Source organism: Saccopteryx leptura, chromosome 2, assembly GCF_036850995.1.
Source record: "Saccopteryx leptura isolate mSacLep1 chromosome 2, mSacLep1_pri_phased_curated, whole genome shotgun sequence".
NCBI lineage: Eukaryota > Metazoa > Chordata > Mammalia > Chiroptera > Emballonuridae > Saccopteryx > Saccopteryx leptura.
Genome location: NC_089504.1, coordinates 480,728 through 504,871, shown reverse-complemented (window position 1 = coordinate 504,871; position 24,144 = coordinate 480,728). Strand labels below are relative to the sequence as shown.

The window sequence follows — 24,144 nt, the reverse complement described above, 5'->3', positions numbered from 1 at the left end:
GGCCTGAGCCCACAGAGCCCACATGCTCAGGAGCACAGAGAGAGACCTGTGTCCATGGCCACCAACAGGACAGTAGAGCAGGGCCAGCAGCCAGGTGGTGTTGACAGCAAAAGCTCCACACAGCTGAATCCTAAGCACTCAGGATGCAAATCCAGAGGCAAAGGCCAGGCTGGCTACCGGAGGGGCAAAGGCCATCTCTCAGTGCCCTCTGGTCACCAACAGGACCCTGAGCTGCTGGACCCAGGGCACACACAGGAGCCCAAGCACCAGCAGTGCTGAGAAACCCCAAGGACCTTCTGGATTTTGAGAACATTAAATTCCAGCTCACAGCGCAGAAGGGCTGTGAGCCTGCTCCCTCGCTGCCCTGGCGAAAGAGTAAACCTGGCCTCAGAAGCCACCCCTGTGGAGGGGGCTGGCTGATTCCCAAAGAAGATGCAGAGGAAAGTGAGACCAGCAAACAAGCGGCTCTCTGATCCCTGCCCCTCTGTGTCCACATTCCTCTCCCCAGGCAGCCAGGAACAGGATGGGGCCGAGCACTGTTAATCCTTTCAGGTTCTGCACAGGCCCAAGAACTAAAGCCACTTCCCTGACCTTCCAGTCAGCCAGGATCAGAAAGCCACAGGAGCGGAAGGGCACTGAGAACAACATCTCACGAGCAGTGCTGTGTCTGGACGATAAGAGTCCAGAAAACTCAACTTCTGCACTAGGTCTCAGTAGGCCAACGGAAGCAGTGGAGGCTTCCTGCTCTTGAGCTGAGGCCCCCAGCCCCTCCTGACCCAGGCTGACTGCTCAGACCCACAGCTGCACCCTTCGCTCCCAGCACAGCAGGACTGTCCAAGGACAGGGTCACACAGTGCTCTGCAGCCTATGTGCAGTTTCCGTGGCTGATCTCAGACTTTCCAGCTTCTCACTGTGGCTCTAAGGCATCGAATCAACCTCAGAGGAGCCAGACACAGGGCCACTCCTCACTCAGCAGACTCTGAGGAGCTAACCAGAGGCTGCATGGACCCTTTCTCCTGGTCCAGAAACAGCCCCAACTGGGAACACTACAGTTCCAAATCACCTGGATCCCTCCAGCTCCATACCTCCAGGCCGGCATCCTCTTCCCCCTGCTCCATGGCTGAAAAGGAAACAAACAGTCCAGGTGAAAAGAAGAAAAGACCGGTTCAAACTAGGGCAGGTGTTTGACCGACTCAGTCACACAGGAGAGCAATGCGTCCAGCCTTCCCAGAGGTTCTTTTCCATGTTAAAGTCCATTTTCATTGACAGCAAAATCATGTGAGAAGCTGCCTTTTCAGAAGCAACAGAGGCACTTCCCTTTCTGTAAACAACCCTCACGTGGTCACCCAGGCACCTAGAATTGCAGCCAAGTCCCTGCTCCTGTCCCAGCTAGTCAAGGGGAGTGAGCAACTGGGCCAAGGCCTAGTGCTGGCAGCTCCGGAGTTGGGCACAGGCCCGGGCAGGGTGGTGGCAACTGAGACAGACCCTCCCTAGTGGCCGTGCCTGGGGATCTCCTATCCAGAGTGGCTGACCCAAGCGCATGTGTTGGGTCAGGGATGATTACTTGGGGACCAGCCTTGCTCACCTGGCCTCTGTCTGAGGAAAAGCCAGGCCTGGGGCCCTCACCCTATAGCTCCCAGGCCATTTAGGAAAGTGGCAGCATATCTCTCTCCAAATACCACCCAGACTCCTCAGGGAGAAGTCAGAGAAAGCAGGTGTGGAGTCAGATGCGTTGCTCACAGGTCAAATGTCCTGTGCCCCTCCTATCTCAGCGGGAAACCCTTCTCCGTTGAGCCTCCTTGAGGGCTAGTAGGCCTGGAGCCCAGCTCTGGGGCCTGCTGCTGTCCCCAACAGGCCCATCTCCCAGTGCGCCCTCAGGCTTGGGTGGGGCATAGCTCACCACCCCCCAGCACCTGCTACAGCTCTCTACCTGGAGCTGGAGGGACGGTGACCCAGTGCAGAACTGAGGGCAGAACTGAGGGCCTCGGCACCAGGGATGGGGGTCTGCAGGGCCCCAGGTGGGGTTGAGAGAATATCAGGGGTAGGGGTGTCCAAGGTTGGGGGACGTCAGGGTTAGAGGGAACGGCAACTCAGGGGTGTCTGGGGTGGTCGTCGGGGTTAGGGAACAGAGGTATTAAGGGGAGTCAGACTTCAGGGGCCATCGAGGTTGTGACGGTAACAGGGTTAGGGGGCCTCTGTGTCACAGGGGCATCATGGTTAGGGGGCGTCGGAGTGACAGGGGACTCGGGTGTTCCTGGGACTTCGGGTTCAGGCCACGGCGAGGGGGACGTCGGTGTCCCAGGGACATCAGTGTTAGAGGAGCGTCGCGCTGGGGGGCTGCACGGTTACCGGAGTGGCGGGGTTAGCGGGCGTTGATGTTAGAGGGACATCCTGGTTAGGGGGTGTCAGGATTACGGGGCATCGAGTGTGGAGACGTCGGAGTCACGGGACATCCGTGTTAGAGGGGCGTCGGGTCAGCGAGCGTTGGTGTTACAGGCACATGACGGTGCGGGAGTGTCGGTGTTACAGGGGCGTCCGGCTGGAGCTGGAGCACGGCTGGTGTCCGGGGCCCGAGAGGAGCGGGCTCGGCTCCCACAGGCGGCCGTGTGCGTCCGGACAGGCCGGGGGAGCAGCTGGTCAACCTTCTCCGCAGGGCCGACAGCTCTCGCCAGCGCTGGACAGCCCCGCGGCAACTCACCGAGCCGGCGCCCCAGACCCCGACCGACGCCGGATCTCCCCGCGCATTGGCCGGGGCCCCTCCGGTTCCGCCCCCTAGCAGGGCCGCGGCTGCGCATTGGACGCGGCGCAGCCAATCGGAGAGGCTCTTGCTGCGGCGCGCGCCGGAAGCCGCCCTCAGGCGCCGGAAGTGGAAGGCCGAGAGCGCCCGGGCGCCTCAGAAACTCGGGCGGCGGCGGCAGCCATGGGGCTCCTGAGCGCGGCGGCTGTGTGCGTGGTTCGCGGCGCCGACCGGATGAGCCGGTGGACCAGCAAGCGGGGCCCGCGCACCTTCTACAAGAGCCGCGGTGCCAAGGGCACCGGCGTCCACGCCCGCGGCGGGAAGTTCGTGCTGGTCAAGGAGATGGTGCCCGAGCTGGTGGTGCCCGAGCTGGCCGGCTTCAAGCTCAAGCCCTACGTGAACTACCGAGCCCCGGAGGGCACCGACACGCCCCTGACGGCCGAGCAGCTCTTCCGAGAGGCGGCGGCCCCCGCCATCGAGAAGGACTTCCGGGACGGCACGTTCGACCCCGAGAAGCTGGAGAAGTACGGCTTCGAGCCCACGCAGGAGGGCAAGCTCTTCCAGCTGTACCCCAAGAACTTCGCGCGCTAGCCGGCGGCGGTGCCCGCGAGCCGCCCTTGCGACCCCGGGCGGGCCTGCCCCCCACCCCGCCTGGTTTCGATTAAAGACGGTGGCTACCCTCGTGCTGGTCGTGGGCATCATCTGGTCATTGTGAAAATGAAGCGTGAGGGCAGAGGAGGGTGCAGTGACCCGGGCGTCGCTCCCTGCTCTTTTCCGTGGTTCTGGGGAGCGGGCCGCAGGGACCCGGCACTGCCCGAGGGGGCCGCGACGGGGTCGCACGAACTCACCCCCCAGGTCCTTCTGTGGTGCCGAAGAACTGGGATACTTAGTGTTGGGAACGCGACTATAAAGAGGGAAGGCCGGGCTTCTCGCCCCCTCCTTTTCCGTGGAGAATGGAGGGAGAATGCAGGAGCTTCCCGGCTTGCAAGGACAACTGGGTCAGATAAGTCATAATTTAACTACAGAGCAAGGAAGATAGAACTTATCTAAGAATCCCTTCGCTTCTCTTTTCTTAAAAGCCTTTAGAGCCCTGGTCGGATAGCTCAGTGGGTTAGAGCATCGGGCTGAAGCACAGAGGTTGCCGGTTTGACCCCCGGCCAGGGCACACACAGGAACAGATGGATGTTTCTGTCTCTCTTTCTCTCCCTTCCTCTCTGGCTAAAATCAATAAATTTTTAAAAAGCCTTTAGAAAAGAATGTTTATGTACCTTAAGAATTCTTACACTCGCCCTGGCCGGTTGGCTCAGCGGTAGGGCATCGGCCTGGTGTGCAGGAGTCCCGGGTTCGATTCCCGGCCAGGGCACACAGGAGAAGCGCCCATCTGCTTCTCCACACCCCCTCTCCTTCCTCTCTGTCTCCCTCTTCCCCTCCCGCAGCCAAGGCTCCATTGGAGCAAAGTTGGCCCCGGCGCTGAGGATGGCTCTGTGGCCTCTGCCCCAGGCGCTAGAATGGCTCTGGTCGCAACAGAGCGACGCCCCGGAGGGGCAGAGCATCACCCCCTGGTGGGCGTGCCGGGTGGATCCCGGTCGGGCGCATGCAGGAGTCTGTCTGTCTCTCCCCGTTTCCACCTTCAGAAAAATACAAAAAAAAAAAAAAGATCACTTCCCAACCAATGGCCCATTTCTTTCAAAAGAGAAATGCTGACGCCCTCCTTTTAGTCTGTTAGGTTCTTTAAGGTCAAATATTAAAACGTAGAAGATCCAAGGAACTCACAGAAACGGGGACACAGAGGAAAAACACTGGGTGACTAGAGAACCCCACGTTTGGCCTCATCTCGTGTGGTCTAATGTCCCATTTGCCCCACAGCGGTTCTTTCACCTAACACCCCCTCTCCCAAAAGTTGCTTTGGAACCTTGAATACACACTCATGGGTGGTCCCTGGGGTGAAAGTACTGTACTTAAATCCGCGGGTTACAGAGACACCAAGTCCAAATGAATCTTTGAGTTTATTAATTAGCTGGCTAGCTACACAGGCACAATCCCAGTCATGTAGAAAATCCCTACCATTCTGTGGCTGGTTTTACAGACCAAATCCCATACCGGTTGGGGTGGGTAAGGAGGAGCCTGTGACCCCTTTGTCTGGAGATACACGTTCCTCTCAGGACTTTAGGATGGGAGGGTGAGTCAGAGTGTAGAAATTCTTTTTGTGTGTGTGTGTATTTTTTTTTTCTAAAGCTGGAAACGGGGAGACAGACAGACTCCCGCATGCGCCCGACCGGGATCCACCCGGCACGCCCACCAGGGGCGACGCTCTGCCCACCAGAGGGCGATGCTCTGCCCCTCCGGGGTGTCGCTCTGTTGCGACCAGAGCCACTCTAGCGCCTGGGGCAGAGGCCAAGGAGCCATCCCCAGCGCCCGGGCCATCTTTGCTCCAATGGAGCCTCGCTGCGGGAGGGGAAGAGAGAGACAGAGAGGAAGGAGAGGGGGAGGGGTGGAGAAGCAGATGGGCGCTTCTCCTGTGTGCCCTGGCCGGGAATCGAACCCGGGACTCCTGCACGCCAGGCCGACGCTCTACCACTGAGCCAACCGGCCAGGGTCGGGAAGTGATCATTTAACATAGAATAATGTCTTAGAACACATTCTGACCTACATTGGCATGTTGGGTTGCATAGTCGGGAAATAAATTAGAAATGCGTATTTTTGAGTCAGAACACCCACATCTCATCAGTAATGCTGAAGATTTCACAAATTCAGCAGTGGCCTGTGATGACAATTATCTTGTCACGGGGAGGGGGGTGTTACAAACCCACTTAGACATCCAGATTTCTCCTGTGGAACGCTAGGAAGCTATTCAGTTCACTAAAGCCACAGTGAGGACGTGTGATTAACCCACCACACTAGCTTGGTTGGAGTATCAACCTCGAGCACAGAGGTTGCTGGTTTAATTCCCCAGTCAGGGCACATACAGGAGCAGCTCAGTGTTCCTCTCTCCCTGCCTCTCATAAATAAATAAGATTACCCTAGTGATATAAAGTAGCTTTAAAATTTTTTTCACTTAGACCCTACCTGGTTGGCTGAGTGGTAGAGCGTCAGCTGGCATGAGGACATCCCAGGTTTGATTCCTGGTCAGGGCACACATGCCGTTTCTCCTCCCTCTTCTTGCTCTCTTCCCCTCTCAACCCGTGGTTCAATTGGTTTGAGCGTAGGCCCTGGGCACTGAGGACAGTTCGGCTGGTCTGAGCACTGGCCCAGACGTGATGCTGGGTGGATTACGGTCAGGGCGCATGCGGGAGTCTATCTCTCCTCTCATTTTAAAAAAAACCAAACTACATTTAGTAAATATAAATATTGCTTAAATAACTGAAGAATGAAAGTTAAATCCACATAAAGCGGACAAGTTTGAGAGCTGGGACAGGCCCCTCACTGCCTACCACACACCTCCCTGCCAAAATCACCATTTTGAAGGGCCCAGCACAAAAAAGGTTTACTTGAGACACGGCTTTTTTTTTTACTACACTGTAGATTCCATAAGATGCACTGAACCCACAGTGTAAGCTGCAGAGACTAATAAAAAAGTGTGATAGTCTGAGGGCAGTTCATTCATAGACATGGTCTTCATGGTTTCATTTATTTTTTATTTTATTTTTTTGGGGGGAGTAGAAATGGGAAGCATCAACTAGTAGTAGTTGCTTCCTGTATGCACCGGGACTGGGCAAGCCCAGGGTTTCGAACCAGCAACCTCAGCACTCTAGGTTGATTCTTTATCCACTGCGCCACCACAGGCCAGGCTGTCTTTATGATTTCAAACCAAGCACCCTGTTCCCTAGCTCAGCTGTTCACCCACTTCCAAAGGTGAAGAACATGGTCGTAAAAGGAGCAAGTGGCTAGGAGGTTGCTGTCAAAGTTTGCTGTTTCCACGTTTGGGTCACAGTCACAGAAAGTGGTCCCTGGGGTGTACAGTGGCATGCTGCTCTTTGTAGTTCCACTCTGGACCGTGGCACAACCTGCTCCAGCGTCTGCTAAACAACTAAGAGAGTGAGGTCCTGGTGAGTGGCCCGCAACCTCCACATCTGTTCCGGTTCCTGGGTCACCACAGGAAAAGCACTCTAAGTGGGAAAACTGCGTGGCCTGTGTCTGCTGGCAGGTGAGCCAGGACCAGTCAGCTCCATACACCAGTGAGTTGGGCCACGTCTGGGACACAGAGACTGAGCACGCGTCCTGCTTCTCCTCTGGAACAACATGGACACGGGAAATGCATCATTACTCAGAGCTGGGCTTGTCACCCCCACCAGTGGCCCTGCCCACCCACAAAGAGAGATTGCCAAGAGCAACCACTGTCATGAGAAGTGGTCAAGACAGCAGAGAAGCAAGCTGACATCTGGGGTGATGCACTGCGTCCTGAGGAAACTCAGCCTGCAGAACCACACGTGTGAAGCTGCCTTTCCAAGTCGGAGGACCTGGCAAGGGCTTCTCAGTGAAGACTTAGAAACCAGATCCTGGACGAGATGCTCCCCAGGAAACCATCCCTGTCCCTCCACATTTATTTCCTTCCTTCCCCTCCCTCACTCCTTCCCCCCTCCCTCCCCTCCCTCCCTCCTTCCTGATTTTATTTATTCATGTTAGGGGGGGGGGGCAAGCAGGAAGCATCAACTCATATTTGCTTCTCCTATGTGCCTTGACTCAACAAACCCGGGGTTTTGAACCAGCAACCTCAGCATCCAGGCTGACACTTTATCCATTGTGCCACTGCAGGTCAGGACTATCCCTCCACTTTGACACCTGGAAAGTACCTGGGGACGGATTGCTGGGACAATATGGACCCAAGGCAGTCTTCTATCCAACAATCGCTCAAAGTCCCTTCTGGGCACTGCACAGGCCAACAAACACAGCAGATGTTCCTGCTGCACAAGCCTGGGGCTCTGACTCAAGTGCACGCAGAACATTCAGAGAGCAGTCATGTCAGGCAGCCAAGGATCAAAAACTCCACAGAGTAGAGAAAGTTCAGCACACAGCATTCTCTGACCAGAGTGCAACAAAACTAAAAATTAATAACGCAGCCACAAATACAAAAAAAGCCCATCCGCCTAGAAATTGGAAAACTTACTAAACCATACTTAGTTAAAAAGGGTATTACAAACTCAAATCACAAAATTTCTTTTTTTTAAAGTAGAAATGAAATTATGACCTATCTGAATCCAAATATATGCTTAAATTAAAAAAAATGCAGACATAAAAACACTGAAATTAATATAAACATGGTAGTCTGACCAGGCAGTGACGCGGTGAATAGAGCGTCGGATTGGGACACAGAGGACCCAGGTTCAACACCCCAAGGTCACCAGCTTGAGTGTGGGCTCATCTGGTTTAAGCAAGGCTCACCAGCTTGAGTCCTAGGTCACTGGCTTGAGCAAGGGGTCACTCGATCTGCTGTAGCCCCCTGGTCAAGGCACATATGAGAAAGCAATCAGTGAACAACTAAGGTGTCGCAATGAAGAACTGATGCTTCTCATCTCTCTCCCTTCCTGTCTGTCTGTCTCTGTGACACACACACACACACACACACACACACACACACACACACACACACACACACACACACACACTATACAGTGTGTCTATAAAGTCATGGTGCATTTTTGACCGGTTACAAGAAAGCAACAAAAGACGATAGAAATGTGAAATCTGCACCAAATAAAAGGAAAACTCTCCCAGTTTCATACCTATTCAGTGCAGTTCAATGTGGGCTCACACACAGATTTTTTAGGGCTCCTTAGGTAGCTATCCCGTATAGCTTCTACAGACTCGTCACTGACTGATGGCCTACCAGAACGGGGTTTCTCCACCAAACCACCGGTATCCTTCAACTGCTTATCCCACCGAGTAATGTTATTCCATGTGGTGGCACTTCGTTATAAACGCACTGATATTCACATTGCACTTTGGTCACGGATTCAAATTTAGCAAGCCACAGAACACACTGAACTTTCCTCTGTACCGTCCACTGGCATCTCGACTGGCATGGCCGTGGGCTGCTCCGCTGTATACACGGTGTTACATCATCATCTACGCTTGCGCACATGCTGCCACATCATCCTACAGAAACTGGGAGGGTTTTCCTTTTATTTGGTGCAGATTTCACATTTCTATCATCTTTTGTTGCTTTCCTGTGACCGGTCAAAAGTGCACCATGACTTGACGGACACACTCTATATATAAACAAGGTAATAAAGATAAGCGAATGGTATTCCTAACTCCGAAACACCAGAAAAAGAGCTAAGGAGCCACAGGAGGGAGACGATCAAGATTAAGGGGAAACTGACAAGGGTGAGAACAGAAGAACCATTAAACTACAATAAAAAATAAAAATCCGCCTGACCAGGCAGTGGCACAGTGGACAGAGCATTGGACTAAGATGCGGAGGATCAAGGTTCGAGACCCCGAGGTCACCAGCTTGAGCGCGGGCCTATCTGGTTTAAGCAGAAGCTCACCAGCTTGGACCCAAGGTCGCTGGCTTGAGCAAGGGGTCACTTGGTCTGCTGAAGGCCCGCGGACAAGGCACATTTGAGAAAGCAATCAATGAACAACTAAGATGTTGCAACTTAAAACTAATGATTGATGCTTCTCATCTCTCCGTTCCTGTCTGTCCCTGTCTATCCCTCTCTGACTATCTCTGTCTCTGTAAAAAAAAAATTTTTAAATCCTACTTCTTCATAAGAAATAATAGACAAATCTGTAACTAAGCTAATTAAGAAAAGAGAAAGCTGCATATATATTTGCATAAACACAAAGTAAAACATGACAAAAGAGGAATAACCATTAAAAAGAGGAAACTTCTGGCCTTGGCTGGTTGGTTCAGTAGATAGAGCATCAGCCCGGTGTGCAGACATCCTGGGTTCAATTCCCAGGTTTGATCCCTGATCAGGGCACATGAGATACAACCATCTGTTTCTCCCTCCACCTCTCCGTCTTCTCTCTCTTCCCCTCCCGCAGCCAGTGGCTCAACTGGTTCAAGCACTGGCCCAGGTGCTGAGGATGGCATGGCTGATTCAAGCATCGGCCCAAGACAGGGGCTGCCAGGTGGATCCCTGTCGGGGCGCATGCGGGAGTCTATCTCCCCTCCTCTCACTTAAAAAAAAAGAGAAGCCCTGGCCGGTTGGCTCAGTGGTAGAGCGTCGGCCTGGGGTGCAGGAATCCTGGGTTCGATTCCCAGCCAGGGCACACAGGAGAAGCACCCATCTGCTTCTCCACCCCTCCCCCTCTCCTTCCTCTCTGTCTCTCTCTTCCCCTCCCGCAGCCAAGGCTCCATTAGAGCAAAGTTGGCCCGGGCGCTGAGGATGGCTCCGTGGCCTCTGCCTCAGGCACTAGAATGGCTCTGGTTGCAGCAGAGCAACACCCCAGATGGGCAGAGCATCGCCCCCTGGTGGGCGTGCCGGGTGGATCCCGGCCGGGCGCATGCGGGAGTCTGACTGACTCCCCATTTCCAACTTCAGAAAAATAATAAAAAAATTTTAAATAAATAAATAAATAATAAATTAAAAAAAGAAAACTTTTTAAAACTCACGACTTTTTTTTTTTTATTCAGTGAGAGGAGAAGGCGCAGAGAGACAGACTCCTGCATGTGCCCTGACCGGGATCCACCCGGCACGCCCACTGGGGGGATGTTGCTCCATTGCTCAGCAAATAAGATCTTAGTGCTGGAGGTGAGCCAACTCTCTCCAATTGAGCATGGCTTTGGGAAGAGAAAAGAGGAAGACAGAGAGAAAGAGAAAAGGGGGAGGTGGAGGGATGGAGAAGCAGATGGGCGCTTCTCCTATGTGCCCTGACTGGGAATTAAACCTGGGACAGCCTCACCAGGAGGTGGCGCAGTGGATAGAGCGTCGGACTGGGATGCAGAGGACCCAGGTTCGAGACCCCGAGGTCGCCAGTTTGAGCGTGGGCTCATCTGGTTTGAGCAAAATTCCACCAGCCTGAGCCCAAGGTCGCTGGCTCCAGCAAGGGGTTACTCGGTCTGCTGAAGGCCCGTGGTCAAGGCACATATGAGAAAGCAATCAATGAACAACTAAGAAGTCGCAACGCGCAACGAAAAACTAATGATTGATGCTCTCATCTCTCCGTTCCTGTCTGTCTATCCCTCTCTCTGACTCTCTCTGTCTATGTAAAAACAAAAACAAAAACAAAAAACCAAAAACAACAACAACAAAAAAAAAACCTGGGACATCCACATGGCAGGCCAATGCTCTATCACTGAGCCAACTGGCCGGGGCCTACAACTGACTTCTTTACACACCTTTATGCAAATAAATTTCTAAATGTAGGTGAAATAAATAATAGCCTAGGAAAATACAGTTCACCAAAATTGACCCCAGTATACAAAGCATGAACAAATCAATCTACACAGAAAAAGATAAAGTTATCAAGGAACCACCCTGCAAAAATAGATCAGGCCCACATGGTCTCTCACAGGATAATTTTACCATATTTTGAAAGAAAAAATAATCTAAGTGATATATGTAAATTACTCAAGAGAAGAGAAGAATGAAGAAAAATTTTCACACTTTTGGTTTTCATTTTCACATGAATCATACATAAGGCTGGTGTCAAATCTTGATTAAAAAAGCACAAAATTCATGTCACCTTTGAACATTAATGCAAAACCCTAAATAAAATACCAACAGAGTCCACGTTAAAAATGACCCCGTGGCCTGACCTGGTGGTGGCGCAGTGGATAGAGCGTCGGACTGGGATGCGGAAGGACCCAGGTTCGAGACCCCGAGGTCGCCAGCTTGAGTGCAGGCTCATCTGGTTTGAGCGTGGCTCACCAGCTTGGACCCAAGGTCGCTGGCTCCACCAAGGGGTTGCTCAGCCTGCTGAAGGCCCGTGGTCAAGGCACATGTGAGAAAGCAATCAATGAACAACTAAGGTGTTGTAACACGCAATGAAAAACTCATGATTGATGCTTCTCATCTCTCTCTGTTACTGTCTGTCTGTCCCTGTCTATCCCTCTCTCTGACTCACTCTCCGTCTCTGTAAAAAATAAATAAATAAAAAAAAAAAAAAAAATGACCCCGTGGTCAAAACTTATTTATTAAAAAAAAAAAAAAAATGACCCCGTGGGGTTTACCCCGGGAACACACTTGTATCAGGAAATCTGTGAACAAATTCACTATATTAATATATCCAAGGAGAAAATGAGGACAGTTCAGTATGAGAAATTCGTTTGACAAAAATTTAACAATCTTGAGTTTTAAAACAAACCCTCGGGAGGTGGCTGGGAACCCGGGTCCGTCTCTCCACCCCCCTCCCAGGTGTGTTTTTCTTGCCTCTCTCTTTCCTGAGCTCTAAGGGCCCCTTTCTGCCTCTGCATCTTGTTTCCTGAGCTCCACCTCTAAGACTCACTTCTTCTGCCTCTGTGACTTTCTAAATAAACCTTCTTATCATTTGAAAAACAAAATAAATAATAAAAATAATAAGCCACTAAAAAAACCCCAAAACAACAAAAAACCCAGGAATTGGTGGCTACACTTCTTCAACATGGTAAAACAGAGACACCTCAGTCCTTGTGTATCATCAAACTCAAGAGAACAGGCAGGGACATCCCTGTCAAGGTCAGGAGTAAGGCAGGAAGCCCTTCACGCCTGATGCTTTCTCACATCTACTGGAGATAGCAGGGATTGGAATCAAACAAGAGAAAGTAATTAGAGGTATCCGAATTGTAAACTAAAGAATAAAACTATACCTTTTTGCAGATGGCACATTTACATTAAAAACCCAAAGAACCAATAAAATTAACAGAATTTTTAAAAATTTGGTAAGGTTGTTGGATATGAAATTATCAACAAAACAAAGTAACTTTCAATCACTCAGACAATATCCAGTTTGAAGATATAATAATGAGAATGTTCCTATTTTGTTATAATAGCAACAAAAAAAGATCAACTACTCAGGAGTAAACAAGAAATGCACTGGATACAGAGAAAAACAGATTTGAACAAGTGGAAACTTATGGCTTTTCTTAAGACAATCCCAAATGATACATAAGTCAGTTGTAAAGTTAACTTATATTTAATGAAATCCTTATAAAAAACCAACAAGCTTTTTTTTACAAGACAAGACAAGTAGAAACCTCAAGTTCAAAATATACAAACAGCCTGACAAGGCAGTGGTGCAGGCATAGAGCATTGGCCTGGGATGCTTGAGGACCCAGGTTTGAAACCCAGAGGTCGCTGGCTTGAGTGTGGCATCATAGACATGACCGAATGGTCGCTGGCCTGGGCCAGCGGGTCACTGCCTTGAGCAAAGGGTCACTGACTCAGCTTAAGCCCCCTAGACAAGGCACATATGAAATGTAATCAATGAACAACTAACGTGACAGAGCTGAGTTGATGCTTCTCATCTCTCTCCCTATCTCTCTCTCTTTCAAAGAGAGAACCCTCTGGTACAGGAAGACCATGGTTTCCAGGTCATTCTCACGACCTGCTGCACTATAAACTTTGGTGAGACCCTGCGGGTGACAATTTCCTGTGTCACCCTCTGCCTCAGGCACAGCACCGTGGGGCAGAACCGATGCTGAGTCTGCCCAGAGTGTGAGAAAGGGAGCAGAGAAAGATGGAGCATGTCTGGGATGCCTACTGGCCAGAAGAACAAGACAAAAGATGGGGCTAAGGGTGCTTATGAAAGTGACAAGTGCGAAGTCTTCTGGGCAGAGGTCCCAACGGGGTCAGAGATCCCCTACAATGCAGGAGGCTCCAGAAGAACCAAGCTGATCAAGGAAGAACCACAGCTAGAGGGCAGAGGGCTTGAAACTCTGGTGCGCATCCCAGCGAGGCCCAGGGTGATGCTGGGAACGTGTGGGGGTGGAAGAGTTTGGCAGAGCAAGGGGACAAGAGACAGGAAGCCCCGCCCTGCCAGCGGCCACGGGCCCCACTCACCGATGGCCTGCTCGCAGTCTAAGATCCTGAAGCCACTGTGCATACAGGCTGCCAGGAGCAGGTGGCTGTGCAGAGGGTGCCACTTGAGCCGCCACACCCCGCCCTCGCCAGGAACGTCTGCGAACGGCTCCCTCATGCTCCGTGAGTCCCACAGGAGAACGTGCCCGTCATAGCTGCAACCAACCAACCACAGCGCAGGCAGGAAAGCCCGCTTGTTCCCCATGGCCCTCTGGTGCAGGGCGCCTCTCCTGGGGAGACCCATCCCACTCACCAGCCCAGGACAGTCGCCTTCCCCCATACCTACACCTGGGTTTGAGAGCTGGCTCAACTCAACGTCGTCAAGATCAACACGAGTAAAGGAAGTGAAAGACGCAGGAAAGACCCAGAAAACTGCTGTGGGGCCTCACCTGCCCGTGGCCAAGATGCCGTCCCGGTGGGGGTTACTCTGTATGCTGCATACACCCATGGAGTGTCTGTGAACAAAAGAGCCAGACCTCAGCAAGGACAGGCCGGGGCACCTCTCGGGGGGAAGTCCACGGATGTGGACGGGAGCACCGGTCTCAGAGGAGCACGGGGCCCTGGGCAAGTCACCTCCTGCTGGCAAACAGAGATGTGCCAGGGGTCCTCATGTCCCAGCCTTTCAGAAAGCCATCGTCCCCACCTGTGTGGAAAGAGAAACACTTATGGCAGCACGGGAACAGCAGGTGGCCATTTCTTGGGGAGGGAATTCATGCCTGTGCCACAACTGTGTCTTTTAACTTGAAGAGGGCGCCTGTGGGGAAGGCAGGACCGGTGGGCTGCACCTGCAGGGATAAAACAAAACGGGAGCACGTTCCCAGGTCACACGGGGCTCAACTCCTTCTAGTGAGAAGCCAACAGTCAATGCTGCTACCATTGGCTCCCGTTCCATAGTGAGCAAAAGCCAAGGTCCTTCCTGTGGCCTCTGACGTCCACCTCTCCTCCTCTAAGTCTCCCCCGGCATTAGGCCCCACAGGCCCCGCGCTGCTGTCCTACCACACGAGGCTCACTCCTGCACTAAGCGTTCGCCTACCACGACCTTGCCCTGTGACAGTAGGGCAATCCGCACCTGCCCGCAGCACCCCGGTCCCCTCCCGGTTCTTTCTTTCTTCTTTCCGAAGCACCTATCCCCTCGGGCCTACTGTGCAATCGGCTTGCTTACTGTCTATTTTGTTCCGTGTGCACTGTACGCCTCCTCCCACTCAACGGGAGCTCAGGAAGCAGGACTCTGTCCCCTGTTCACTGGCGTGCCCCTCACAGCAGCTTGGCACAGGTGCCCAATGGACATCTGCTGGTTAAATGAATTGGTCCCGAATTACTACCTCCCTGCCTCACCACACCCTTGCTCTGAAAACCAGCTGAGCCTCGAAGTAGAAACGCTAATCCTGCCCGACGTGCAGTGGATAAAGCGTCAACCTGCAATGCTGTGGTTGCCAGTTCGAAACCCCAGGCTTACCCAGTCAAGGCACACATGAACAGTAACTACCATACATTGATGCTTCCAGCTCCCCCCCTTCACTCTCTCCTCTCTCTAAAATCAATTTAAAAAAAATTTTTTTTTTTTTTTTTTTTTACAGAGACAGAGAGGGATAGGTAGGGACAGACAGACAGGAACGGAGAGATGAGAAGCATCAATCATTAGTTTTTCGTTGCACATTGCGACACCTTAGTTGTTTATTGATTACTTTCTCTTTTTTTTAAACATACATTTGCCTTTTTTATTTTTATTTTTTTTTAACTTTTATTTTTTTTTTAATTTTTTATTTATTCATTTTAGAGAGGAGAGGGAGAGACAGAGAGAGAGAGAGAGAGAGAGAGAGAGAGAGAGAGAGGAGAGACAGAGAGAAGGGGGGAGGAGCTGGAAGCATCAACTCCCACATGTGCCTTGACCAGGCAAGCCCAGGGTTTCGAACCGGCGACCTCAGCATTTCCAGGTCGACGCTTTATCCACTGCGCCACCACAGGTCAGGCCTGATTACTTTCTCATATGTGCGTTGACCGTGGGCCTTCAGCAGACCGAGTAACCCCTTGCTCAAGCCAGCGACCTTGGGTCCAAGCTGGTGAGCTTTGGTCAAACCAGATGAGCCCGTGCTCAAGCTGGGGACCTCGAGGTATTGAACCTGGGTCTTCTGCATCCCAGTCCGACGCTCTATCCACTGCGCCACCGCCTGGTCAGGCAAAAAAAAAAAAAATCTTTTAGAGAGAGATAGAGACAGACAGACAGGAACGGAGAGAGATGAGAAGCATCAATCATCAATTTTTCCTTGCAACACCTTAGTTGTTCATTGATTGCTTTCTCTTATGTGCCTTGACCGCGGGCCTTCAGCAGACTGAGTAACCCCTTGCTGGAGCCAGCGACCTTGGATCCAAGCTGGTGAGCTTTGCTCAAACCAGAGGAGCCTGTGCTCAAGCTGGCGACCTCAGGGTCTCGAACCTGGGTCCTCCAAATCCCAGTCCAACACTCTATCCACTGCACCACCACCTGGTCAGGCAAAAAATTTTAAAAAGGAAGTACTAATCGAAGTCAAGAGACCTCAAAAATTAAATGCTCACTGTTTCCACTACGACTGTTTGAGGCTGTGATACAAGTGATGCAGAAAGGAGCCCTTCCTTAGAGGAAGGCAACACCGTGGGTGAGCTATGACACACTGAGACAGAAACCTGAACAGTGAAGAGAGACAAGTGGCCAACTTGAGACCTGAGAAGACCAACAAGGTGTGGACTCACAGGAGTGAGGGGACAGGTGTCAGACTGGGGCCACCAGGCCCTGTCCTGGGGTTAGAACATGACGAAGGGGCAGGTGTGCCACCGGCCAACACGGGTGGGGGCTCAGCTGCAGGCACGTGGAGTGGAGCGCCGGGAGCACCCTCACAGCAGTGCCAGGCCACGGGCAGACAGACGGATCAGGAGCTCAGAAGAGCAGGTAAGCACCCCATGCCGCTGTCTCTGGAAGAGGCAGTGAGGGAGCTAAGGAGAGAGACACCGCAGAGGAGGACCAGAGGCAGGTGACAAGGAACCTTCCCTGTGGGGGGAGGAGCCACACAGCAGGATGAACGGGGGAGGGGCCAGGACAGCCCACCATCCAGACCTATGGTGGCCAAACGCTGGTGAGGGGCAGCCAAGATGGCCAGGGCACTACGGCCAGAACCTTGGCAGGAGCAGCTCTGCTGCCGCGTGAGGCCACGCAGCGTCCTGCGGTCTGATAGCGCACCCCACTCTCCTCCCGGCCACGGAGGGAGCAGGAGACGGGCTGGCTCTTTGCGTCTGCACACCCAGCAGCTCCTCTCCCGTCTCCTGAGACCAACGCCTCCACTGCCCATGAGACCCCCACCTGGGCCGGAGGCTGAGCCAGGCCACCATTCCTGGACCTCCGGTCCCTTCTCATCCCCCCCGTACATACAACTCACAACACTGGGCAGTCGGTCCCACCTCTCTGGGGCTCCCTTTTCTTCGGGAAGGCTACCGAGTCAGCGTGGACCCGCAAGTACCAGGCCAAAGCGTGGGTGGTCAGCACCACAGAAGACCTGCAACACCTGTGGCACAACGGGCTGTGCTGACAGGTGGGGACCCCCAACAGCTTTCACCCCAGAGAGCACGTCCTCCACCCGAGGTCCAGATCCCAGCACGGCCTCGACGGTGCCCCCTGCAAGTCCTCAGAGAAGGGCTGTGATCACAACGTGGTGACCGACCCCCGGCGGGGCACCAACCTGAATACACGATTTCTGTCCGCCAGTAATTGAAAGCAGCAATCCAGGCCTCAAACTCGTGCGCCTGCCACGAGGCCACGCCCTGCAGTCCAGGCCCCGCCTCGTCCAACTCCAAGAGGTGCAGCTGTCCCTGGGAGTCGCTGATGACGATTTTCAAGGGCTGGTCACTGGCCCTAGACGCAGGGTGCCAATGGAGAAACCCAGCTGAACTGCAGAGACCTAAACTCATTACCCTCTTCTGGTTCCCAGCCAGGGACACTTTATGCCCCTAGGGCATGTCCTGGGAGAGGCTCTCCATGGACCTGGTACATGGTCAAGCTCTTTTTCTTTAACTTGAATTTTAGAGAGGAAGGAAGAGACACAAAGAGAGAAAAGGGGGAAAAGGAGGGGAGGGGGGAGAGGAGGAAGAGGGAGAGAGACAGAGAGAAACATCGGCTTGTTCCACTTATTCATGCTGTCATTAGTTGACTCTTGTATGTGCCCTGACCAGGGATTGAACTCACAACCCCAACATATCGGAATGATGCTCTAACCAACTGAGCGTCAACCCAGCCAGGGCTTGGACGTGCTTCTTAAGAGACTTGCTTAGTTGAGGTTTTCGGCAAAGACCAGAACTACCACTTAGCTTGTCAAAATAAATCAGTGTCAGCTTCTCCTGATGAAACCACCACTCACTCCCTTTTATCTAAGAGGCTGGAATTCCTGGGTTTTTTTTTAGATGGGACTAGCATGATATTCCCAGGTTTGGGAATCCACAGTCCAGGCTGGCACAGGTGACTTTAATTCTCTCCTGCATGAAAACAGGAACAAATAAAGACTGCAGCCCTTACCTTCCTGTTTGCCCAATGGACCAATCCAGGGACAGGGCCAGACACCGCGTTTCCAGGGCAAAGCTGGCACATGGCTGCAGGGTGTACGCGCTCTCCTGGGGAGAAGGGACTGCTGTCATGGCGAACGGCCCAGGACCCTGGGAGGATTATTCCTCCAGCTCCGGCAGGACGCCATTCCCTCATCTACTGCCAGGTGAACCACACGGCCACTCAGAGAACCTGAGGACACCCAGGAGCTCACACACCCGTAGGACTTCCCGCACCTGTGACCTTAGAGGAAGCAGGCATCTCCCCTCCTCAGACCCCTTGCCGTCCACACCCCACTAGACACGATCACAAACACACTCAAGGCTGGGAAGCATCCTGGTGCATGCTCTCCAGCTCCCTGGGTCTCCAGGAATCCCAGGACACTGTGTCTCCAGAGACAAAGACAATGAACACTTTCCTCCTACTTTCCTTTCAGAAGCCACGACTAGCCATAAAAACACTGTTTCTCTCTTCTGAGATCTACGTAAGTTTTATTCCCTAAGCAACCCTGGAGCCTGCTGAACTTGACCCACAGGCTCCCAGCAGCCTGCTTCATCAGGGAGCTCTCTCAGGTTTACTGCTCCTGCCTCGATCCTGGCCCTTGGGCCCACGATCTTCCCCTGAATGTCCTCCCTCATCCTCAGGACAGGCCTGATGCTCCCAGCCGGCCTGAAGCGAGACATGAACCCAGCACTGCTGGACCTCTACTCCAACCCACGCACAGCATGACGTGTCCCACAAAAGCAGGCACGGTCAGTCCTGAGTGCTGTCCACTTCCCTCCTTTGCAGGACTCCCATCAGAGCTGTTGTCAAACACCTCGCAAGTTCACATAGTGATCATGTGTTCTCCTAACTGTCTCCGAAAAGGACCATTCCCACGTAGGAAGGTCACTGCCATTCTCAGTCCCGGCAGCATCCACCCACGAATGCGGGTCCGGGCTCTCTCTAGAGAACTTTCAGATCCACGGACAGGTGAATCAACAGCCTGTCAGTTCAGTCCTTCTGCTGAGGACACATAGTGACTTCCTCTTGGAGTTAAATGCAGAACCCAATAATTTAGAACAGACTGCATGCTACCTTACAACATTTCATGATAAAGCCTGACCTGTGGTGGCGCAGTGGATAACGTATCAACCTGGAATGCTGAGGTCGCTAGTTCAAAACCCTGGACTTCCCTGGTCAAGGCACATATGGAAGTTGATACTTCCTGCTCCTCCCTCTTTTCTCTCTCTCTCTCCCCTCTCTAAAATGAATAAAGTCTTTAAAAAAATAAAAGGAAGAAACAAACCATTTCATGATGAAGTTCACTACTGCACAGAAATTACCCTAGAAAAATGTTGGTATCAGGCCCGACCTGTGGTGTTACAGTGGATAAAGCATCAACCTCTTGGAATGCTGAGGTCGCCGGTTTGAAACCCAGGGCTTGCCTGGTCAAGGCACATATGGGAGTTGATGCTTCCTGCTCCTTCCTACCTTCTCCCCACCCCCCCTAAAATGAGTAAGTAAAATCTTTTTTTTTTTAAGACTTTATTTGATTTTCAGAGAGGAGAAAGAGAGAGAGGGAGAGGGGGGGAGAGAGAGAGAGAGAGAGAGAGAGAGAGGGAGAGAGAAAGAAGGGGGAGAGGCAGGAAGCATCAACTCCCATATGTGCCTTGACCAGGCAAGCTAAGGGTTTCGAACTGGCAACCTCAGTGTTCCAGGTTGACACTTTATCCCACTGCACCACCACAGGTCAGGCCAGTAAGTAAAACCTTAAAAATAAATAAATAAATAATAAATAAAAAAGAAGCCTAACTTGTGGTGGTGCAGTGGATAAAGCATCCACCTGGAAGGCTAAGGTTGCCAGTTCAAAACCCTAGGCTTGCCTGGTCAAAGCACCTGCAGCAGGCAACTACTACAAGTTGATGCTTCCCACTTCTCCCCCCTTTCTCTCTCTCTCCTCTATATAAAAACCAATAAAAAAGAATAAAAATTAAAAAGAAGAAAGAAAAATGTTGGTATCAGCCTCCCTTCCAAACCTCCCCAAACCCTCTTCATTCAGGTTCTTTTTTCTTTTTTTTTTTTTTTTTAAATATTTTATTTATTGATTTTTAGAGAGAGGGGAGAGAGAGAAGGGGGAGGAGCAGGAAGCATCAACTCCCATATGTGCCTTGACCAGGCAAGCCCAAGGTTTTGAACCAGCAACCTCAGTGTTCCAGGTCGATGTTTTATCCCACTGCGCCACCACAGGTCAGGCCTTCTTTTTTTTTTTTTTACAGAGACAGAGAGTCAGAGAGAGGGATAGATGGGGACAGGCAGACAGGTACGGAGAGAGATGAGAAGCATCAATCATCAGTTTTTCGTTGCGACACCTTAGTTGTTCATTGATTGCTTTCTCATAAGTGTCCTGACTGTGGGCCTTCAGCAGACCGAGTGACCCCTTGCTCGAGCCAGCAACCTTGGGTCCAAGTTGGTGAACTTTGCTCAAACTAGATGAGCCCGTGCTCAAGCTGGCGACCTCAGGGTCTCGAAGAACTTGGGTCCTTCCACATCCCAGTCCGACGCTCTATCCACTGCGCCACCGCCTGGTCAGGCACTTCATTCAGGCTCTTTCCACCACCCCCACAAAGCTCAGCCCGTCACTGACCTCACATCCCACCAGTTGAAACAGTTTTATGGACCCAGCAGCCTCTGTCACAGCCAAGAGGGGATGGCCAGCCACCGGAACACGGCACCTAAAGAGAGAACTCACATGCCAGTCAGACCTGACACACCCAGAGCATTATGCACCCCAGTAACTTGTCCCTTAAATTCCAGTCCCCATACTGTTTGGAGCCTATTAACTCTGGGGCTCAGAAACTGACAAAGGAAAGGAACTTTTAAGTCTGTATTGTCCTCCAAGTGCCCACTGGGGGGCAGGACTGTCACTGGGGGGCAGGACGGTGAAGAAAACCCACAGCTCAGAGGCTGTCTCATTTTGTTGAATGCTGCCAGGCATTAGTCTCCCTGTTCAAGTAAGAAATTCCAGACAAATAGGGTTGTTACCAAGTTTGTACCATTTCATGTCCAGGATGGCACAAGTGTCTCTTCTTTGGATCTCTGCCAGGGAGCAACCAGACTGGTCCTCTTTGCAACTGTACAGGTAGAGACGACCTAGACGGGTCTGAGGCTCAGAAACATCCATTTTTCCCTATGAAAGATGAAGATATATCCTGATTACCTTAACAGGAAATGGTGGTGGGGCAAGGTGCGAGGGAAAAAGGTCTGTGGAGACTGGCTCCTGCCTGGGAGCAGCCCCTGAGCGTCTAGCTTTCTTCTACTTTCTGTATTTTTTAAGTGAGAGGAGGGGAGATAGAGAGACAGACTCCCACATGCTCTTCAATGGGATCTGCTTGGCAACCCCGCCTGTGGCTGCCCTATTTGGACCAATCGAGCTATCCTCAGAGCCCTGGGCCCACTCGAACCAACCGAGCCACTGGCTGTGGGAGAGGAAGGGGTAGGGGGAAAAGCAGATGGTTGCTTCTCCTGCGCGCCCCCACCGAGAATCCAACAGGGACGTCCATACTCCGGGTGGACGCTCTGTCCACTGAGCCGGCCCGCTAGGGCCCCCGAGTTTCTGAGCTAGAGAGATGTATCCTCTCCTCCACGATTAACTGGTGTGTATATGTGCCAGCCCAGCACAGAATGCTCCTTCTAAACCGGCTAACGGGACATCTCTGTCTAGGTCCCCACAGGGACAGTCCTGGCTGAGGCCTGCGCTCCAGGGCCAGTTCTCACGCTTAAGCGTCCTGGTTTGGACCCACGTGGATGCCTGCAGAGATCAGGGACAGTTCCCGCGAAACCCCATTCTCTCTTTACTCCACATTCCATCCATCAGCTGGAGCCACGCTGCACACAGACGGCATTCTGCTTTCAAGACCGATATATCCTGGCCACGAGGCCGATGTCGCACCTTCCCCTCCTGACTCTACAGACTTTCCCTTCAGCGCCCCGGGCTGCAGAACCGAGAGGTCCGGGCCCCGGGTCGGCTCCGCCCCTTAGGCGCCGCAGCTGGCCCCTGGCGACCTCTCCGGGTCTTGGCTTCCAAGGGACACACGCGGAGGCCGGGCCGGGGGCGCCGCGCACCCGCCTGCTCACCTCCCGCAGCTGGTAGGCGCCACAGGCCAGCAGGCGCCGGAAGCCCGCCAGCGGGCACCACTCCACCGTGTCCACCGTCAACTCCGTGTCCACCGCCTGCAAAAGCTGCATGTGACTGCCCGTCGTCCAGCTGTCGGGGGTCGCAGGGGCGCCTGGGCTGCGGCGGACGAGGCCGGAAGATGAGGCCAGCTTGCGAGCCGCGGTCGGGGCCAAGGCCGGGACGAGAGCGGGGTAAGGGCGGGGGCCGGGAACCGAAACGCAAGGAAGACCCCGCAGCCCCCAGAAAGTACCGCTTTTCCTCCCTCCCGCCTCTTCTTCCGGCGTGCCGGGGCGGGACTTCCTGCCGCCGTTGCCGCCCGCGTGAGGACGGGCTCCTGCGCCCCCTGCCGGCCGGCGGACCTCAGCGCGCCCCCCCACGTGCCAGGGGGGCCACCCCTCTCCGCGGCCCTGGTTGCGAGACGCGGGGTTTGCCGAGGACGGCCACGTCTCGCACGGAGTAGCAGACTAGCTGGGCCAAGAAGGGGACGCGGAGGAGGAAGAAAGCAGGACAGGGAAATGAAGGCGTGCAAAGGGCCTGGACATTCAGGGAGCAGAGTCCAGGGTCAAAGGAGTTGGGCCCTGACTGTCCTCCTTCTGTGTCCACCCAATAAGGCAAGAGCTGCGCAGCGGTCGGTGGACGCGGACCTGCCTGCTAGAACCGCAGAGAAAGGACACAGGGAAAGCCAGAGGTGCCCGCAGAGCCACCGGCAGGCAGGTGTCCCCAAAAAGATAGCTGTAGCCCCACATTACAGAATGTGACCTTTGGATACAGGGTCTTTGCAGAGGTAATCCAATTAAATGAGGTTAATTGGGTGGGCCCTAATACAATGACTGCTGTTTCTGAAGGCAAATTTGGTGTGTCAGGGACACCCACCCACAGAGGAGGCAATGTGAACTTAGAGGACCGGTATGATGCGGCTACAAGGAAGAAGCCCCTGAGGCTGCCAGCAGCTGGATCACACCTCCCCTTAGGGTCCTCCAAGGGAGCATGGTGCTGCCAGATACCTGGATTTGAGCATCTGGCCTGCAGAACCAAGACAAGCCATACTTATCACAGAAGCTCCAAGAACCTGGAAGTGTTGAGGTTGAAACCCACATGGACACCTGGGTATTCAGTCTGTGGTTTTGAAGCAGTCTGTGGTTTTGAAGCCAGCAGCTCAGATGGCAGCTGAAGCAAACAGACAAGGTTTGTCACTCTGAAATGGCTGAATCAGACGATCTCTGTCGGGCATGAAAGAGGGCCAGGTCAGCAGCCCCACACACACTCCAAACATGTTAGGAACAGGCTGCACAACTAACCTTCTTAACATTCAACTTTCACAGGTGCTCTCAGAGGTAATGGCTACAAAGCTGAAGAGATTGGGGCCATCAGACGAGACACCCATGGCTAGGTATCAGGCAGAAAACGAGAGAAACAAATGGATGGAAGCGGTCTGTGGACCTAATGACCCCTTCACATTTGCATCGGGGCCATGGTAGTGACATGAGCAAAGGGAAGAACTAGCAAGGGTCAACTCTAGGCCCAAGGCCACATCCCCAGGGCCCTTCACAGCATAAACTGAACACATGGGCATAGCAGATATTGGACCAACACCTACTGTGGCTCCAGCTCCCGGTGGCCATGGTGGATGGCAACCCCCAGGTCAAGGATATGGCAGAAGAGCCACAAGTCACCATAGAAAGCAACCAAATGTCAGCACTCAGCATGGTACTTGGTGGTCAGCTAAGACCCTGGGTTCTTC

The 24,144-nt window shown here is 52.9% G+C and overlaps 3 protein-coding genes and 1 non-coding gene across 5 annotated transcripts in view; 2 read left to right on the top strand and 2 right to left on the bottom strand.

Moving 5' to 3' along the window:
- PNPLA7 (patatin like phospholipase domain containing 7) overlaps nucleotides 1-2,810 on the bottom strand; it is a 65,995-nt gene extending 63,185 nt beyond the window's left edge. The window contains exons 1-2 of one of the 2 annotated variants that reach the window (XM_066366566.1): nucleotides 2,699-2,810; nucleotides 1,086-1,120 (exon numbers count right to left, since the gene is read on the bottom strand). In XM_066366566.1, the coding sequence (XP_066222663.1) occupies nucleotides 1,086-1,120; nucleotides 2,699-2,795 (132 nt within the window). In that variant the 5' untranslated portion in view covers nucleotides 2,796-2,810. The other variant, XM_066366567.1, reaches the window with a different exon arrangement.
- A 43-nt stretch (nucleotides 2,811-2,853) lies between these two features.
- MRPL41 (mitochondrial ribosomal protein L41) lies at nucleotides 2,854-4,063 on the top strand. Its single transcript, XM_066366572.1, has one exon. It carries the CDS (start codon nucleotides 2,921-2,923, stop codon nucleotides 3,326-3,328), a length of 408 nt encoding a protein of 135 aa, XP_066222669.1. The 5' UTR covers nucleotides 2,854-2,920; the 3' UTR covers nucleotides 3,329-4,063.
- A 2,254-nt stretch (nucleotides 4,064-6,317) lies between these two features.
- Nucleotides 6,318-22,660, bottom strand: DPH7 (diphthamide biosynthesis 7). Its single transcript, XM_066366564.1, has 9 exons — nucleotides 22,364-22,660; nucleotides 21,283-21,416; nucleotides 20,874-20,961; nucleotides 18,221-18,315; nucleotides 17,391-17,563; nucleotides 14,257-14,326; nucleotides 14,073-14,138; nucleotides 13,666-13,838; nucleotides 6,318-6,966 (listed from the first exon to the last, which is right to left on the bottom strand). The coding sequence occupies exons 1-9, from the start codon at nucleotides 22,472-22,474 to the stop codon at nucleotides 6,566-6,568; spliced, it is 1,311 nt and encodes a 436-aa protein (XP_066222661.1). The 5' UTR covers nucleotides 22,475-22,660; the 3' UTR covers nucleotides 6,318-6,565.
- On the top strand, nucleotides 9,880-9,955 carry TRNAP-GGG (transfer RNA proline (anticodon GGG)). Its single transcript has one exon. It is a non-coding gene; the product is annotated as a tRNA-Pro (tRNA).
- Nucleotides 22,661-24,144: the final 1,484 nt, after the last annotated feature.